Raw genomic sequence first — 18,868 nt, forward strand, 5'->3', positions numbered from 1 at the left:
CATACAGAAAAAGAATAAATTTTACAACACATGCGGCTGATCGGTTCGCGGAATGCAATACGCAGAGTGTCATATCGGCGAAATCCGATCCGATGCACTTTTTCGCCGATTAGAAATAATCGTCGCGTTGCTGCGAGGCTCTATATATCGCTGAATTCCTTCTCTATTTCGCTCGTGTTCGTCGATCCTCCAGAATTCGCGAACTCCACGTTCCTGCACCGAGCTTACGTATATCGGATGCAGACGGGCTGCATTCCGGTGTGCGCGTAATAGTGCGTTGCGTGTTCACAAGCGAGAAAACCGCCGCGGGAATAATTTTCAGGTCGTACGCGTCGGTTTATTTACCCGGCAATTCTCGCGTGGATACGATACGACAATCTCGTCTCCACCGTCCAGGTTTTTGCGACACGAGACGCCGTAGGTGGTAGTCGTTAAGAATTTTTAACGCTCGCATAATCATCGCGGTCGACGATGATGATGAGATCCCGCTGATTATCTCCAAATGAATGACTGCGCATGTGCAAAGACCAGACGGACTGGGCTTCATAATATTACATTTTACAGCTGTTGATTGATTATAAAGGGGAAAGGACAGTTTTCGGGGTTTTTTAAGAGTGTGCTAAAGCCATCTGAAGTGCTGTTTCATCATAATATTTTTTTATTTCGAAATGGCATCTAAGAAATTTTAGCGTGTGTTTTCTCGCTTCTGACGTCACGATTTCGACATGGTCGGAAAGGAGCCAGGAGCCTTATTTAAATTTTAATTAATTTAATTATTATGTTATGCGCTATTTTATTATTCGTTTGCTATTACATATTTAAATTTGCAAGGCGAAAAGATTAAATACGAAATCGTTAATTGTATTACACTGAAAAAAAAATTGTTAACTTGGCTGACTAAACCGCTTAACTAATTACTATTTTGTTAATTGAATATATATTAGTATTTAAATAAAATACACGTTTTGTTAGATTTAATATGTTATATTCAATTTAAATTAATTTTTATATGTTCAGTTAACAAAATATTATTTAGTTGAACGGTTTAGTCAAGTTAACAATTTTTTTCTCAATGTATCGTGCACTTGACGAGAACAATTTTCCTTCCGTAAAACTTTTAAACTTTAAACGAGAGAAAAAAATCAAACGCACACATTTCATTACGCGTGATGTTTGCGCGTATCATCTTTACGAGGGAAAACATTTCTCGAGGAATAGCGGGGAAAAAACACTTAACACCCTCTGAGAAGAACATGCGTTATACATATACACACATATGTATGTGTATATATGTAGAAGTGGGCACGCGACACGATGGGAAAAGGCGGGGTCATTAATTGCGCTTTGTGAGGCTCACAAAGCGGGATCGGGCACGATTCATCGCTTAATGTAAGCTGTATACCGGCCCATACAGGATGCTCTCAGACGCAAGAAAAACATTTTTCACGATGTATTGTGTACAAACTGACACACATGTATACCTGCGACGAATAGAACCGATAGAAGCACGTGCGAGAATTATGGTTCAACTTGAGAGAAAGTTTTCCCGTTGGAACTTCACGAAACTTGCAATATTATTCTCGACTGCAATAAATTTTATATTACAAATTTTATATTGTATTGCAGAGAGAAAGAGAGAGAGAGAAGATGTAGTTTCAAAGTTATTTCTTAATCTTCCGGTTACATATCACGCGGAAGATGAATATTCTTCGCCAGGCAACCTAGTTTCTAACTTTACGCTCAATTAGTGATAGAAATGCACAGCTGAGCTCCAATAATTTCTATATAGGTATCGATTACGCGCGAGAAATATTTTTTGTGCTTTTACTAGTAATATCATTTTTATTTACGATTAGAAAGGCAATCTCTGAAATATAATCGATTAATTTTACTGGCAGTATATAATAGAAAATGTCGTTTACGTTTTATCGAAAAATTTCTCTTGATATTTTATTGCTTTATATACTTTGAAATATTCCGCAAAAATCTGTTTTATAAAAGCAATTTATCATACAATGATTATAAAGCATATTGATATATAATTAAATTATAAATTTAAAAAAAGCCAGATATACAGATATCGTATTACAGAAATTTCATTAGCGAATTGAAAATTCCAGCTTTGATATACTTAGTTCGCCAATAAAATTTAAATCACTGAATAGATGAGTCAATCGGATGCATATTTATTATTTTATAGTCTCGAATATATTTTCAAAACTGTCGTGCACATAGTGCGAATAGGAATGTATATATGTATATGCATATATATATAGCCATACAATCTGCCCATAAACGTTGTGGCGTATAATAACCGTAATAAATTAATGCTAAAATAGAATTCCATATAATATCACGTCTGAATTTTATTATCCTTTTGATATCATTATAAACTAAGTGTTTAAATGCGTAATAAAATTAACGTAAAAATATGGTCTCTCTAAAAACACACACAAAATATTCAAATAAATAAATCTAATTATTTCCGTATAGAAAAATAAAAGAGCGATAAAAAATATAAAACTTGGATTTTATTTGATGATCATTCGAGAATAAAAAAAGAAAAGATTCTACGATCAAAATTGTGTAGATTTAAAATAAAAAATGTGCGCAAATTTAAAAATAATAAATTACCCGAAGAAAATTCAATTTATTATTTTAAATGAAAAAGATTGCGTCATTACGACCACGTCAGATCGCTTCCGGAATACTTTACGAACCACGTAAGGCCACAGAGACGATCGATTCTCCAGACATTCATATGCCGACCATATGCTGCTGGCTTCTCTGCTGCCAACAGCGTAACCTTTGCGCGCACACCCGCTCATACCGCGTATTAATTAGAGAGAGAAGCAATTACAGAGCCGGACGCGAAGGATGCGGGTGCCATCGCGACTAATTATTGCCAGACAAGACACGTATCTGTCTTTGATTGGCAAAAGAAACTTGATTTGACATGTGACCGGATCGATCTCGATTCATTGTATACAACAATGAAAATTTCACTTGGCCCTTGGACTAATTTATAAAATATTCTTTTATGTGATAATAACTCTTTAAATATATGTATATTATTTTTATGTAGGAAAAATTATATATAATAATAAGTATTTATTATATGATGTCATTCTTCTCTCCAATTATATTTAAATTGTGATATAATCGGTTTCACAAGTCTTTCTACTTCATAATGATAATTACAAAATTCCGATCAGAAAGTTCGGCCGTCTCTCTTCGGCGTAGCTCATTTATTCTGTTCGTGAGATAAAATTCAAACGCCTCTGATAAGAAGAAATATATCAAGTCCCCATCCTACTGAATAAATCACACTCTGAAACGCCTCCTCGATTGATCAGGTTTCTCATTTATCATTCTGTGTATTTTCATAATAGATATTGATTCACGTTGCTTTTCATTGCGTCATTATATACATGTAAAGCTTTTTTTCATCGCTTTAAGGGGAAAAAAATTAACGATATTGTAAACAGAATTTTTTTGGCGACACAAGCATCAGTACACGAACCCATCTTGTAAATTCAAGCATCCTTGACAGTATAACGCTGCCTGTACAACACAACATAAGACCCACATCCAGAAGCACGTACACAAACAATTGCTTTCCTGGTCTCTCATCCGGTTTGCAAAGGGGTAGAGGAGGGAGGGGAAAGAGGACCAGAGAAGAGGGAGAGGTTCCCGGGCGTGGTGGAGGCAAAAGAGTCTCGATCTCGGTCGAAGCCACGAGTCGTTTTGCTCTGTGGACTCGTGCGCGACCTTCTCCGAGAGCTTCAAGGACGGCGAAACGCATCGCCGGCCCGAATGCCGAGGGGGAGAATCCGGCAAGGTCGACCAGCAACGTATTCTATTTCTTCCACTTGGATTTTTTCAATCGCGCCCGTACGGACGAAAATAATTGGACGATGAATGCGACGATGCCTGTCACGCATGTGCGCTCGCACCCGGTTCTCGAAATAAAAGTTCAACGATTAAGAGCAAAATTTTTTAAATATTTTTGTTAAATAATTTTATTATATAAAAAAAATGTGATTAAACATTAAATATTAATTATTAAATTATGATAATAATTTTAAATCGCGAAATAATTAAAGATTTTTAATTATTAAGTTAATTATTATTTAAAAAATATAGATATCAATAGCGAAATATATTCACTTTTTTAGTCTACACACAGAGAGAATTTTCTCTTAGAATTTACCCTTGAAAATCATGGTAATCGTGGGACAATATGATATAGAAAGAATTTCTCTGATTAATATTTATCACAATAAAAATAATAATTAATCAAACATGTTTTATATTTTATTGTGATAGATATTATTTTTGTGATAAATATTAATCAAAGAAATTCTCATAAAATTCTTTTCATACTATATATTGTTCCACGATTATCATGATTTTCAGGGTAAATTTTAAGAAAAAATTCTCTCAATGTAGGTGTAGAAAAACATTTTATAATACTCTTGTTTAAAGTAAATAAAATAAGCATAATAATTTTAGCTCTAACAAGAAATTAATTAATAAGCATTGTATCTATGTAATTGAACTTTCAAGACTTTTTGCATATTATTTATAATTTTCTTATCATACTTTTAACTGTACATAACGCTTCGCGTGTATTTTTCAATTAATATTGAAGTTTAATAATTCCGATTTAGGTGTGATATTATAATATAAAAATAAGAAACTATATACATAAATGTACATACATATTGCGATGCGTATTTTGATATCGGGAAAATTTGCACGAGAGATAAAATTGTCTACTAGGTATAATGAACACTCGAATCCATAATGGCATCAACAAATAATTTAATCCACCGATAATCCCGCGCACATTCCGCGGTGCATCGCGGCCTGATATCGCTGCACTCTCTGTTCATTACACGCGTTAAATTTATACTCCACGTCCGGCGTTGATCACGCGTGCGTTTCCTCGCATTGCTCGCTCGCTTATTTAATCCTTATCGGCATTCGTCGTCGTTTGCTATTTCAGTATAGCATCTTCAGCGGTTTTTATTGCCTGTGCGAATTCCCGGAGGCGTCCAGACCGCCCTCGATCATCGTACAGCTCGATCCTTTTCCTCTTCTTCCTCTCTGCTCCTTTTATCTTTCTCTTTTCTTCTCATTCTTCTTTTTCCTAGTCTCTTTGTTTTTCATCCACTCGCGATTTGCTTCGACTAGAGATTGGCCGATTGGCCAGATCGATTGTGATCGATGATCTTTCTTCTTTAAATTAGATATACTTCCGATAGTTTTACACTCGATTAATCAATTTAGCGATATTTTTTATTCTGTTTTTTTTTTGTATTCGTAGATTTCACTATAGAATTTGCTAAAATTTATAATTTATCTTGTGCTGCTCTTTCTCAAAGGATGCAACTTAATATCTTTTTTCTAATTATATATTAGATATACATAATATATAAAATATTATTAAAAAATTAAAGAAGAGAAGAGATTATCTGTGACCACACCTGGTGTCCTTTTAATGTTGCCTCGGTTTTTTTTCTGGCTACGCTGAGATCAAGTTCGATGCGACCGTGAGTGCCGAATTTAGCCCGCAGCGCGACATGTGATGCGTCGCACGTGAATGCGAGGCAGGTGATTCAGGGATCGCAGCTGAGATACAAGGCTAAATATATAGGGCCAGTGAGGCGAATATCTTTGCTTATTTGCATCTTTTTTCTTTACGAGAAGTAAATAAACGTACGAATGGCAACACTTCCGGCCGATGCATCGTTTTCGAGTCATATTTAACACTCATTGTCAGTGTACGATAAAGATAAATAATCGATTGATATAATCATCTTACAGTGTAACCTTTCTTTCGCGTCTTTATTCCTCGTTCTATTGGCAAAGCTGATAGAACGATTTATATATGAAAGCATGTGGGATGCTAACCGGATATCCGGATTCACGAATCCGTGACGCACTTTGGACGAAAGCTCCATTCGGACTTATGATTCTCATAAAAAATATAACATTGTAAATTCGAATATCTAAGTCAGATATATATAGAATCGTTTCTTTGAAATCTTGCGAAAAAAAATTCCAATGATTAAAGACAGCGTAAATGCGGCTAAATCGTCATAATTTATTGTTAATTTAATATTGAACAGAAAAATATTTAAATTTAATTAACCGACTATTAAAACTTCATTAACCTACTACTGATTAAAATTTCATTAATCAATTTAATTAATTCTTTATGATTATAAATTAAATATGTAAAATTAATACATATCGAAAGCTTTTTCAATCGAAAATTTTAGAATGCAATTACATATAATTTTAAAACATATCAATTAAAAATATACTTTTTGTGTTCTAAGTAAAGAAAAAAATTGAACCGTAAAATGCTTTCGAAATATATTATTCAAATAAATTAAACAAAAAATTAAATCTTAATAAAGTCTCAAACCGAGTTGTTTATTGTTAGAAGATATCTTTGAATACATATTACATTTATGTCGTCTGCGTGATATCATTCTTTACATAAACACTTATTAAAATGCAACATCGCATTGAATAACCAGCTTGACTCAAAAACTTCATGAATGCGATTAAAAAAATTATCATTTTATAAGATTACGAATTTCATTAAATATTATCATTGTTATATTTCTGTTTCAGACCTTGGACTTTGACAGAGATGGTCTCACGAAGCTGAAAAAGGCCATCAAGGCTATCCATAATTCCGGAAACGGTAAGTTAAATATTATTATCAATTTTCGTGCAACTTGTTTTTATGGCTGTGAAAATAACAAGCAATTTTCCCTTGAAAGAAGGAAATAATATGCGTCTCAGAATATAAAACTAGTCACAAATCAAAACTATAAAATTATATTTCTACGCCATACATATATATTGAGCGTATACGAAATCTCTATAATTAAATTCTTGTTGCAGATTTTTTCAATAAATTTTATTTTTTTTTAAATTATTAATTTTCTCAATTCTATTTTATTCCACTTTATGGAAATGGGCGTGATTTAAATATACCAGAATTTTCGGAATATACGCAATTATTAGCTTCGATTACTCTGATGATTCGACCGGTGAACTCTTCCATATAGATCGCGACCATTTATTTATATTGTCACTCTGGGACACTGGACTCTCATGCGTATTGAATGTCATTATCAGCGTTGATAATGGCAATTGAATCATTGGAATAAATATATGATTATTAGCGATGCTTACTGCATATTAGCTATGAGAAGTACACGATATAATCGCGATATACAATTCTTTTATACTAGATGTACGAGATCTCTCTGATCAAAAAATAATTATGGAATAAAATCAAAAATTGAATGAGAGAACATATTAATATTACAGCATAAAATTGATATAACATGGCATCTGTTTAAATTTTCCAACAAATCAAAAAATAATATTTAGAAACTTTAACATTTAATTAATCGTTAATCGAATTTATATTCTAGCTTATAAATATTAATAAAATAAATCATTAAGAATACTTTGTATGAGATATAAAAAAGTATATTCGATCATATCGAAACAGTATCGATTGAAGCCTTTACTTGTCAGATAGCCTTTTCAAATCACTTCGTAGAGCGAATGTAATATTATGCTCTAATTTTACGGGCGGGGTCTGGATTTTTTTATTGAGCTCGAATGGGGAAATCCTGTCGAGGTTAACATCCGAAAGGTCTATAGACTCGGACTGAACCGCGTGTGCACTGACTTTTACGAGTCGGGTCTGCCGGCTTTCCGCCTCTTCTCCATCGGGTAGACAGATCGATTTCTCTGGCGCCCCTTTTGTTTCCTCGGGCCAGGCCATCCTGCAGGAGAGTCTTGGAGCTTATATTCCGAATACCTCGCATTCTGAAGTCTGCGATCGGCATCTTTACGACTGTAGTTATATTCACGCCCTCGGTCTATATAAACGAGCGGACGATCGATATCGTGTCGTTGTCAACGTCGACATATCACACGCTGCATCGTTCGCAAAAACGTCGCAGTTATCAACCTGTGTCGCTCAATCATAAAAATATACACATGATACATGCTCGATGTAAAACCATCAAGGTGCTTTTAAATATTTATATTGTTTTTTTAATTATAAAAAAATTAGGAAACAGATATACAACTATATTAAAGTACGTTATTAAAAGCCGAAAGAATAAAAACGCATAGGAAATTTAACGAATACATAGGAAATTTAATTTTTATAGATCGTAAAAAATTACGATACTCCTCGTGTAAATGTTTAACATTTTTTCTTGCTTATTGGAGCAAGTAAATGTCGGAGAGCGCGTTAAACTGTTGTAACTTACATGCGAACATCGAAGTTACGTGATACTTTGTTGACGAGCCTCAGTATATATTATCACTTATCATGCATGCTAGCTTTTTGCGCGCGTATTAAATATACAGGCTTATTTATAAATTTTCATAATTACGAAAGGATTACACCATGGGTTGAATAATCTTGCGTCATCAGAGTCTCGTTACAAGAATAGACAAGAGCAACGCGTCATACACATTTTAAATTATAGATTGTAATTATAATTATATATAAAAACTTATAATTATAATTAACGATTATACAAACATATTACAATAATTAATAATTATGAATATATATTAATTATAGGTACACAATATTTTTCAAGTCAGCTTATATATTTTAATTAAAACGAATTAAAATTTGATATTAAATTTTATTGTGAAAATATGATTTTCATTGATAAAAAATAAGCAAGAGAGATACTTGAATGTTTCTCTGGCAAGAATAAAGTAACGCGTGCCAAGCCGCGTTCTCGCGTTAGTCGCGAGACTAATGAGAGATTAAAGCGACGTTTCCTTTCCTCGGGTCGATAACGCTCATATTATTTCGCGAAAGTTGCGTGCTCGAGCCTCTCCTTCGCTTTCCGCGGTGAAGAACTACTCTCTTTCGTTACTCTCATTTCATACAAAACAGTATTTTTAATTTCAAGCTAGTTCACGCGTCTCTTTCTCCTTAAAATTACAAATTTTGAAAAATTACATCTTAAAATTACATCATATTTTCATGCCGACGAATTGTCCATACTTAGAATGAGCTATACATATATTCTCGCGAGATCAAATATTTTTACGAAAACAAATGTCTTTAGTATGAAATAAATCTGAATAAACATACTGGAGACAATTGTCTTTTTATATGAAACTGGATTTTAAATTACGGATCTTTCATGACACAACGAGCAGATAGTCGCGCGAAATTGCTTCCTGAGGTCGCGAAACGTCGCTGAAGACCCTTTAACCACGTGATAGGATTCTGCTGTAATTGTCGGCAGCCGCGGATAGCTTGTAATTATGTAGCATAATAGAGAGATGCCTCGTGAGAGCCTAGTATTATGAAATTGTTCTTTGATGAGACCTTTTATTTTTGCCTTATTCTCTAACTGGGACGCGGTATAATGATGTACATATGTACATATATTTCTCATTAAATAATAATTATCATGTCAATTTATTTGCTTCTAATTAATTTCATTTAGAAAGCAAGTCTCATTTATCAGTAAAATGAAATAAGCTGCGCCTATTTTACATAATTAATATTATTGGCATGATATTATGTTGCTGACTAAAAGCAATAATACTCACATGAATTAGACCCGAATATTTAATATTTATACTTTGTAGTTTTCATAATTCGCCATTGTTTCTATATATGAAATCTCTTCTATAATAAAATCATGTTTTTTTAAACGATGAAATGCGAACTTTATCAAGGTAATGTGATAATATCCATGGATATTTTTGTCGATGGAAAAGACTGAAAAAATATTTTTTTATATAAAAAGTTTTTATTTTATAGCGGAGTATCCAATAATATCAAATTTCAACGGTCAATTTTAATATAGATTTCATAAAATTGACGGCAATATTTGATCATTTAAAAATTAAATAATATGTCTTTTAGATAATATATCTTTCACGTTATAGTATTACCTTTGTCCTTAACGTCCCTTCCGCAATCTCTTCATGACGCCTTACGTTACCAAGGTTCTCATCTCGCCATATATGCTTCATTAGCTCGTAATTGCGCGAAGCTTGTTAATTGTCATCTTATCTGCGGCGTATCACTTTGCCGCTTATCTTCTCCTAAAATTGTTATATATTATATATGTGATCTTTTAAAGATAAATCGAATGTCACAACAATATAATTTTTTGAAATCAATTTAAATGATATATAAATTGAATGCACAATGAATAATTGAGAATCCACGTTTGCTTTTCTATAAAAGTGAAATAAAATAGTGTAAATGTATTTCTTCAAAAATATAAGAACGTCTTTATTTTTAATTGTATTGTTATAATTTAAAATAATTAATTTTTGAAGTTATATAAAATATAATCTTATTCACTAGCGGATCCTGGGGGGGGGGGGTTTAACCCCCCCCCCCCGCAAATTAAAAGAAACAGTTTTGCTGAATTTGTTTAAAAAATATATAATAAAAATATAAAATAAATAAGTAAAGAAAAACAAACGTTAAAGAGCTATCGATGTCGTTGATCCTGGAATAAAAGCTAATCATGAAACCAAAAATATTAAATAAAATAATTTTGCAAAACCCCCCCCATTATCGACGTCCGCTGGTGATCTTATTTACATTAATTATCATATTATCTTAATATTTTTTTATTACAATCACTGTCGTAGAGATTGATCATTATAATTAGTATTAAAAATTATGTTTTTAAATACTATAATATTTACATAAAGTAAATAGCATGTTAAACAATAAAAATCTTTGATATGTTATTTTTAAAAATAGTCGGCAAATTGTAACATGAGTAAGTTTAAATTACCTCGCAATATTTCTCTATAGGATTAATAAAACATTGGAAATATCAGCTGCACCATTTTTTCGGGAATAATAACAAATCGCTGTCGCAGACGCGAGCAAAACGCGACGTATTAAACGTTTGCATTCGATCACTCGTGGTGCGTCATGTTTTTTGCGAATCCTTGGGCTATTTTTCACCCGTCAATCACAATTGCATCTGTATATCGGACCGGTCAGCGTTATTTCCGTGCGTTAGGCCACAATGGACCACTTTTCTCCATCGCAGATACCGTGTCCGACCTGTTTCCTCTCACCCGCGGTTCTTTCCCCATTCACCTGTTACCGGTCCTTTCTCTTTCTCTCTCCTGTCTCCGGGCTGTTACCTGACGATAGACAGGATGTATCGCTCCGAGTACCCCGGGTGCGAATCACGTGCCGTGACGCGTGTTTGTCCCCAGGAGACAATAAAGGGGAAGGGGGGGTCCGATATTCTCCAAACTTTTTCCAGCGGAAGCGTCTCACTCATAACAAACAGCAGGAACGTTGAAAAACCATTCAGTGAATACATACGATCCTGCAATAAATTTTGATAATAAAATTATATAAATAAATAGATTCGTGTGATATAAAATATTATTTAGATATTATTTGTATATTTATAATCATCTTTATACATATATTTTAATGTGCTTAAATTAATCGCGGTATTAAATACCGAAAGTATAGTGATAATAATTTTTTGATCAATTAATTTACAATAGATTTTTCGTATTAAAAAATTATTTTAAATAAATACAAAAATATATAATGTATACGATTAGGATCCCTCTGAGAGCTTTTTTATGTTTCCTCGTGAAAAGACACAATTCCAGATATTTTTGTGCTAATACCACGGTGCCATGCGCGTTTGAAAAATTCAGAGATGCGATACATTAGCGTTGTCGTGAAAAGCGTTGTTAGGTCGTGGGATCAGACGAGATTCCCCGAGAATTTCCGTATATAATCTCCTGGCGACACAGGGAGAGCAATGAGGCGTTGCGATAAATCTCGCGCCGAAGACAAGAATGAAAAGGAAATGGGCGCGTACCACGTAAATATCTCGCTGAAAGCTCCGCGAAGTCATTCCCCTCTGATAAATTCAGTCGAATGCGATATTTTTCGTGAGCTCCGAAAGAGAGGAGAAACGCAAGTACGGAAGACGAATGGATTTGGTCCATAATGATCCTAAAGGAAGTCGTCCGCCTCAAATAGGGTAAAAATATCCGCTTAATCGTAAGTTTTATTTACAGAAACTCGTAATACGATGCGTACATACTATGTTTTTAAATTTTTTCTTTTGAGTAAATTTTGTTATTTGTACGAAGAGAATTTTTCGTTATATTTTACCGTAAATTCGCTACAAATTTTATCATGCATGTTTGATAAAATAAGCCGAAAATTGCCATGCTGCATATTTTAAAATTATCATAAGCGATTAAATGAGATTGAAAATATTATGCTGATGTATTCTAAAATTTATATAAAATATTTTATATATTATTTATCACTTTTTTGGCATCTATTCTATTTAAAACACTTAAAGAATCACAAGTTTTTAAAACTATTGAAACTTTACTATATATTTTAGTAAAACTAATTAAACATTTTATATTTTATTGTGGTAGATAATAATATTTTTTTATTGCGGTAGATATATTAATCAAACTCTTATAAAATTCTTCGAAATACTATATCGTCCCACAACTACCATGATTTTCAGGATAAATTCTAATTTTAAGAGAAAATTCTCTCTATGCACGCAATTTTTCGACGATCCCTATATCCCCATAATCACGTTTCACGCGGAATTTAAAAGAGAGACACGATGTAATTCTAATCCACGCCGTCGTCGTCACGTTTTCGATGAAAGGGATTCTTTTTACCTCCGACTCGTAATGTAATTGAAAGTTTCATCAACCGGGAGTGAGCAAGCTTCCGGCAAGCTTATCCACTCGGCTGGATGGACCACGATTATATTCATTGCACCCGCAATCGCGGGTGAATCGAATATCACTTCGCGACACGGGGGGACACAATGCCTTTTATGCCCTGTCCTTTGGTGCATTCTGTTGAGAAGTTTCGTTCGGCTAATGAAATTTCTCCCGGGAGGAAGGATGCGCTCCCTTCGGTCGAGCGATAAACGCTTTTCGACGTTACTCAAAGTCAATCAGATTGCAGTTCTCCTTATTCAAGACAGAGAGAGAAAGAGAGAGAATGCAGTTCGGATATTGAATGAAAGAGTTTTCAAACAAGTTGCAAGAGGAAATTGAAGCATCGCTTATAGAGGAATGGGACCAAGGGTTTGATGGTTGGAAAATGCGAATAACGAGCATTGTTCCTATTACAAGTGTCTGTGTAGAATACTTGAAACTATTTATCATTAAAATTAAATTCTAGTATATTTCTAGAGATTCGTTTTTTTTTTTTTATTTTCGCACTAAGGGACGGTGAAAAATGATTATATTACATGATTTTTAATTCGCAACAATAAAGGTGAGAAATTATTTGACTGTCACGAATCTGTAGAGTTTAATAAATTCTTTGATAAAATTAAATGCGTTTAAAGCGATACATATATGCAAGTCTCCGATAAAAACAAACGAGATTCTCCTGCTGAAAGAGAAGTCGTCGTACATCGAACCGGACGCGAAACGTTTTTATTTTCACTTCGCTTCGCAGTCAAGCGAGATTCCATGCTCTCGATCATGTATGTATGCACTTGCATGCAAGATGCGATATCGGTCGAGAAACTTTGCAGGAAGTTGGAAGGAAAGGCAAAAAAAAATAGAGAGAAGAGTTGACAACCAACAAGAAAGGAAAAGGAAGGGAATTATCAGGACTCGAGCTTCTTCTCGCGCTTGGAAGATTCGGGAAACGGAAGGACCCGCGAGAGAATGAGAGAAAAAAAAAGAGATGGAGAGAGAGAGAGAGAAAGGGAAGGAAAGAAAAGTCTCCTTTCGACATCACAGAGCGCGAAACGAGAGAGAGTGCAACGTTTGTCACGCGAGTGCATTCCACCCAGTGCGCATGCAGCCTTGCAAGGCTGCTTCGTAATCCAAAGCGAGGAATGCGGGAATTCGCGTAAAGTGTGTGATGTCTTACGGTAGAAAGGGCTAAAATTATGAGTACATATACTCGCTTCTCTCCTCCTTTCTCTCTCCTTCTCTTTCTCATGACATGCATTTCCGTGAGCTTCAGAACGCAGGCTGCTGCATGCATATATATGGAGAAAAGCGCAGGAATTAACTCCGATTACGGGCGTTTAATAGTCCAGCGCGATAATTTAATGGTAGTCGTTCTCGCTCGAATATTTGTCGCTGAATTAATGCGCAGAAATGCATGATGCGTAGAAATTTTATGGGCAACGCGTGCGCTTAAAGTGATGTAATTATGGGGGATGTTCGTCTCTTTTTATAGAGACGCAAGAGAAAAATATTTAGAAAAATTCTTTAGATTTATATAAAGATTTTTTTATATCTGTCGCAGATATAGAGTTTGCATATCAATTACGTATTATTTTTATTCTTGGTACTTTATTTATTTTTATGAATATAAAAAAATTAAATAAGAGATCTGTTTTTATAATGTTTCAATGTGTATAATTTTTAATTAATGAAATTATATGCATTTTTTTGCAGCTCACGTGGACAATGAGGTGTACTTAGGAAGGGCGTTAGAGAGACTCGGCGACGCCGCTTTAAAGGAACAGGAACCGGACATAGGCGCGGCCTTCCTCAAATTCGCGGTGGTCACGAAGGAACTCAGCGCCCTCATGAAAACTCTGGTACGTGTCTCACAAGCGAAATTTGCACGTTACATACGCGAGTCACGAAATATTCCGTGTTTTCAGTAGCTGATGCGCCTCCGCGACCCATAAAATATTTCGGTTCTTGTCGCTTTTATCCGTATATTTTATATACGATGACGATGAACGTATATATACCGGATATGTAATTACTTGAAAAATTCAAAATTGCGAGTTCCACTGAAAAAAGAAAACATCGAAGGGATAAAATATATAATTAAATTAAAACACGTCGCGTTAGCGTGATTAAAAATATATAAAAGTCTTTAAATGACATGCAAAAAAGGTGTTTGAAGGTATAAAATATAATTAAAGAAATAGGTCACGTTAATGTAATTAAAAATCTTTAAACGACACGCAATCGTCGAAGATTACGGATTTCGTAAAATTGCAAGACGCACATCATTGTTGACATTTTTATCGAAGTGCTCCGACGTGTCTTAAATTTTACGATTCATCAGGCGGGGCTATTAATAACGCCGTAAATAATGCGTCCCCGCGATGCATCGCGGTGCACGCGCATTATCGGAAAAAATCTCTTCACGGTCCATCCGATGGGCAACGACCCTAAGCCCAGCACAGCGTAGTATACCTACGTTCTTCGTACGTTGGTGTAGGTGCAGAAATAGAATTTCTAAACCGGCGATCAATAAAATGAAAAGCGTGCGCTGACGTGCGCGACGAAATAAAATTTCGCGCCCGCGGATGGAGAGAAAGAAAGATTGGCAAAGAGATTCTCAAGACTTTCGCGATTAATGGTCGATTCTATCGCTCGAGGAAGAGAGCGACTTCTCGTCGGAGACCGTCATATGACATTCGCGATAACGTGTGCTCTGTCGGAGGTGCAAATTATTCTGTTAAAACAATTTTCCATTTCACTGTAGGATGTTATGTAGCTTTGAACGCTTTCCTCCCTCCTTCCTTTCTCTCCCTGCGATTGCACAGGGTACATACAACGTATGTACGAGTATATCTGGGTCGCGATGTATGATGAATACAGGATGAATGTAAATTTGCACGACGGTAGACTCTCGACTCTCTATGCTTAATCTTCTCCAGCGTCCAACATTCAACTAACTCCCCGCTGTCGAATATTCGAGACTTTTTGTCTCGCGATTCCGGATTCTCTCGACTTGTCAGCTTGATAGTTTATGATTTATTATACATTCAGATTGCATAGTAGTCGTACAAATATCAATATCTAAGATAAATTAGAGAATTCTATTCGTTGAAAATTCTAGAATCATTTTGTTACGCAGAACGAAATATTTACAATATATTTTTTTATTCTTTTCTAAGTAAAAGAAAATAAAATTGTTCATCGCTCTGAGAAAAAAGACACTTTATTTGTTCGCAAGGTGTATTTCGATCCATTATATTTACTCCACGACAAATATTAAAAAATCTCTTCGGCATGCTCGTATATTTTCACTTTTCTGGCGTTCCCTAAGCTACACCCATTACTATACGCTGACACGATTGTGCTAACAATAAGATAGGAGAAGACCCTCTGTACGCTCGCTCGTAATTTCCTGCCGCGGTGGCTCCTCTCTTCTTCAGGCTCCGAGCCTGAGGCTGCTCGTCGTTTTGCTGAATTAAGAAACTCGATTCGGCCGTATTATACAGCAAGTCCACGTTAACAGGATGTCTCTCGCGTAAAAAGGTCCGGAAGACGCGTATATATTAGAGACAGAAGAGGCACTTTCACGTAAAGAAAAGTACCGAGAACGCGAAACAACACATGTACCCATAATATATCTTTCGTTTCTAATTATATGTAATTTGTGCAAAAAGAGAGAGCTCAGTTTACGTATATAAAATAATTTAATGAATAAACTTTACAGATGTATTATTAAAATAAAAATACATTTAATAATTTATATTAAATTTTCTTTTTAAGCTTCTACGCGTGATATTTTATTTTATTAACGAAGAAGCACGAACAATAAATGCTGCGTTTGAATAAAATATTGTACTTCTAATGCCAATGAATTAGTTAAAAAAATAAAGAGAGAAAGACAAGTGGTAATCCTCTTCGGGCGTGGATTTAAAAGCCGGACGATGGAAATTTAAACTGGTTCTGCGTATATATGTTCCGATGATTTCCTAAGCTCCTAAGCTATGCGGTTAGTCTATGCAGCGCAAATCGGGACGTCTCACGGCAGTGGGATAATTACGTTTACTGAAGCGTGCAAGCTTATGAGCTATACGAGAAAAAGAGAGAGAGCAAATAGCAAGACTCTCCTAGATTCTATCACGCACGAGCGACCGCGAATTTATATTTATCGGGGCTTTAAACGTGCCACTCGCCTAGGTTGCGATTTCAGCTTGATTCTCCGCGTTCTCGACGTATCGGGGCCGATCGCGGATTGAATGTAAACTCTGCCGTTTATATGGGTTTTTTTTTTACCGCCTTCCACTTGGAGTTTCCAAACCATTGCGTTCGACTATCTATCTACGGGCACTCATTTTGATGATGTCACATGTGCAATTGGCTAAAATTCATTTGCATCCGATATTGGCTTCGGTTCTAACTCGCGTGATGCATCCAACGAGAGCAGGAAGTAATATCCAACGCTTCATAGTACTGCGAATACCACTTATCGATCAAATTGAACTCGGATTATCGAATATCATTTCTTGATCGATGCGATTAAAGTAATTGGAAACTGAAGAATTAGTTTCTTCTGGCCGTTCGCGGTTCGAGATAATTTCGCGGAATGTATATTGAATCTACATTTATTGTTTTAACATTGCCTCGTTATCAAATAACTTTAATCGCTCGTAATATTTCTATGAAACAAGCAGGGGAATGGTAATTTACAAAATTATTTATCGTAATGAATATTTGTAAAAATATATTAAAAATGTCATATATCGTAATGATCTCTTTTTTTCCTAATCAGAAGGACCAAAAAAATGAAATTTAAATAGCTTTTTTAAATAAATAGAAAACAAGCAATGTGTTAATTGACAGCGAACAATTATATAATTAATAATTAATATATATAATAATTATAGAATTAAAAGAATTAAAATTGGTCATTATTATTTTTTAGAAAATCTGATACACTTTCTTCACAATACATGCAAACAAAAAATGAAATAAATATTTTATTCGTAAAGAAAACGATTAAAATTAATTAGATGAAAGACTTGATCGTTTTTCGGACGATTTAATAATAATAAAGAGAAAATGAAAGTTTGTCACACATTTTCCACTTACTATTGCTACCACTTTCTTTGCGGAGAAGAGTCGATTGCACATTGCTTTCGCAGTCCCATTATGCGGCGCTTTCCAGCCGAGTTTTCATGAGAGCCCCGAGAGTCAGAGTCGAGGGATCACTTTAGAGTTAGAGAGATAGAGAGAGAAAAGGAAGATGAATGCAAGTTCCGAGAGGAAGCTGCATTCTATTCAGGGCGAGCGAGGTGACGGGCTAAGCAAAGTGCTGACGCGAATCGACGATGATTCACTATTTACTGGCCGGCTAGAATCAGGCGGTAGTCGATTCCCGTTCCAGAAGTCCTACAAGTTCGCATTTTTCATCGCCGTTTTCCATTCGCGTCCTGTCAGACCGGTTATTCCGATAAATAGATAAAATATTATACGTCACTTAATCTGAAATAACTTCTGCTCCTCTTCTCTCTCGCGGCACAGAGATAAGGAGAACTAATATTTCCACGTCTCTATCTAATAGATACCGATGCGGTACCGGCATTTTTATCGAGATGTCAATTGCGTTGTTGAATCATACGAGCGCAATATAAGGCGTGAATATATATTTTATTTTTAATTCTAAATTATATAAATTTATATTATATATATATATAATATTTATATAATTATATATTAATTATATTTTATTAATTAGTATTATTGTATTTATATAATACTAGAACAACACAAGCGCGTGCCATTCCTCAATTTTATATAAAAAAGAATGATATTTTTATATAGTTTGTTTAAACTTGATTAATATTTTTTGACAGCAATCAACTGATTAAAGCGTTAATTTGCTAATTAAATTTTAAAATAAAAATGTTATAAAAATTAAAATAATAATGTTATAAATAATGTTATAATACTTTAAACTCGAATAATATTTTTTGACAGAAATCAGCTGATAACTGTCAAAAATAACTGTCAAAAATATTAATCGAGTTTAAAGAATTATGACATTATTTAAAATATATTATTA

At 34.4% G+C, this 18,868-nt stretch overlaps 1 protein-coding gene and 1 long non-coding RNA gene across 7 annotated transcripts in view; one reads left to right on the forward strand and one right to left on the reverse strand.

Annotated features, from left to right (window-relative positions):
* Positions 1-18,868, forward strand: part of Asap (ArfGAP domain of ASAP) — a 49,534-nt gene that overhangs the window by 16,703 nt on the left and 13,963 nt on the right. For all 5 annotated transcript variants that reach the window (XM_083048287.1, XM_083048283.1, XM_083048284.1 and 2 more), the window contains exons 2-3: positions 6,652-6,724; positions 14,503-14,648. In XM_083048287.1, coding sequence (XP_082904413.1) covers positions 6,652-6,724; positions 14,503-14,648 — 219 coding nt within the window. The remainder of the gene's footprint in view (positions 1-6,651; positions 6,725-14,502; positions 14,649-18,868) is intronic.
* On the reverse strand, positions 6,743-17,999 carry LOC145941900 (uncharacterized). 2 transcript variants are annotated; one of them, XR_014426255.1, is made up of 5 exons: positions 17,896-17,999; positions 10,848-11,399; positions 9,985-10,137; positions 9,637-9,808; positions 6,743-9,378 (listed from the first exon to the last, which is right to left on the reverse strand). It is a non-coding gene; the product is annotated as an uncharacterized LOC145941900 (long non-coding RNA). The 2 variants fall into 2 exon arrangements; XR_014426256.1 differs by lacking the exon at positions 17,896-17,999 and adding an exon at positions 11,913-12,271 and having other exon boundaries at positions 6,743-9,808.

This window comes from Prenolepis imparis, unplaced genomic scaffold (genome assembly GCF_030444845.1).
Source record: "Prenolepis imparis isolate NDT839.2.m4 unplaced genomic scaffold, iyPreImpa1.0 SCAF_10, whole genome shotgun sequence".
Classification (NCBI taxonomy): Eukaryota; Metazoa; Arthropoda; class Insecta; order Hymenoptera; family Formicidae; genus Prenolepis; species Prenolepis imparis.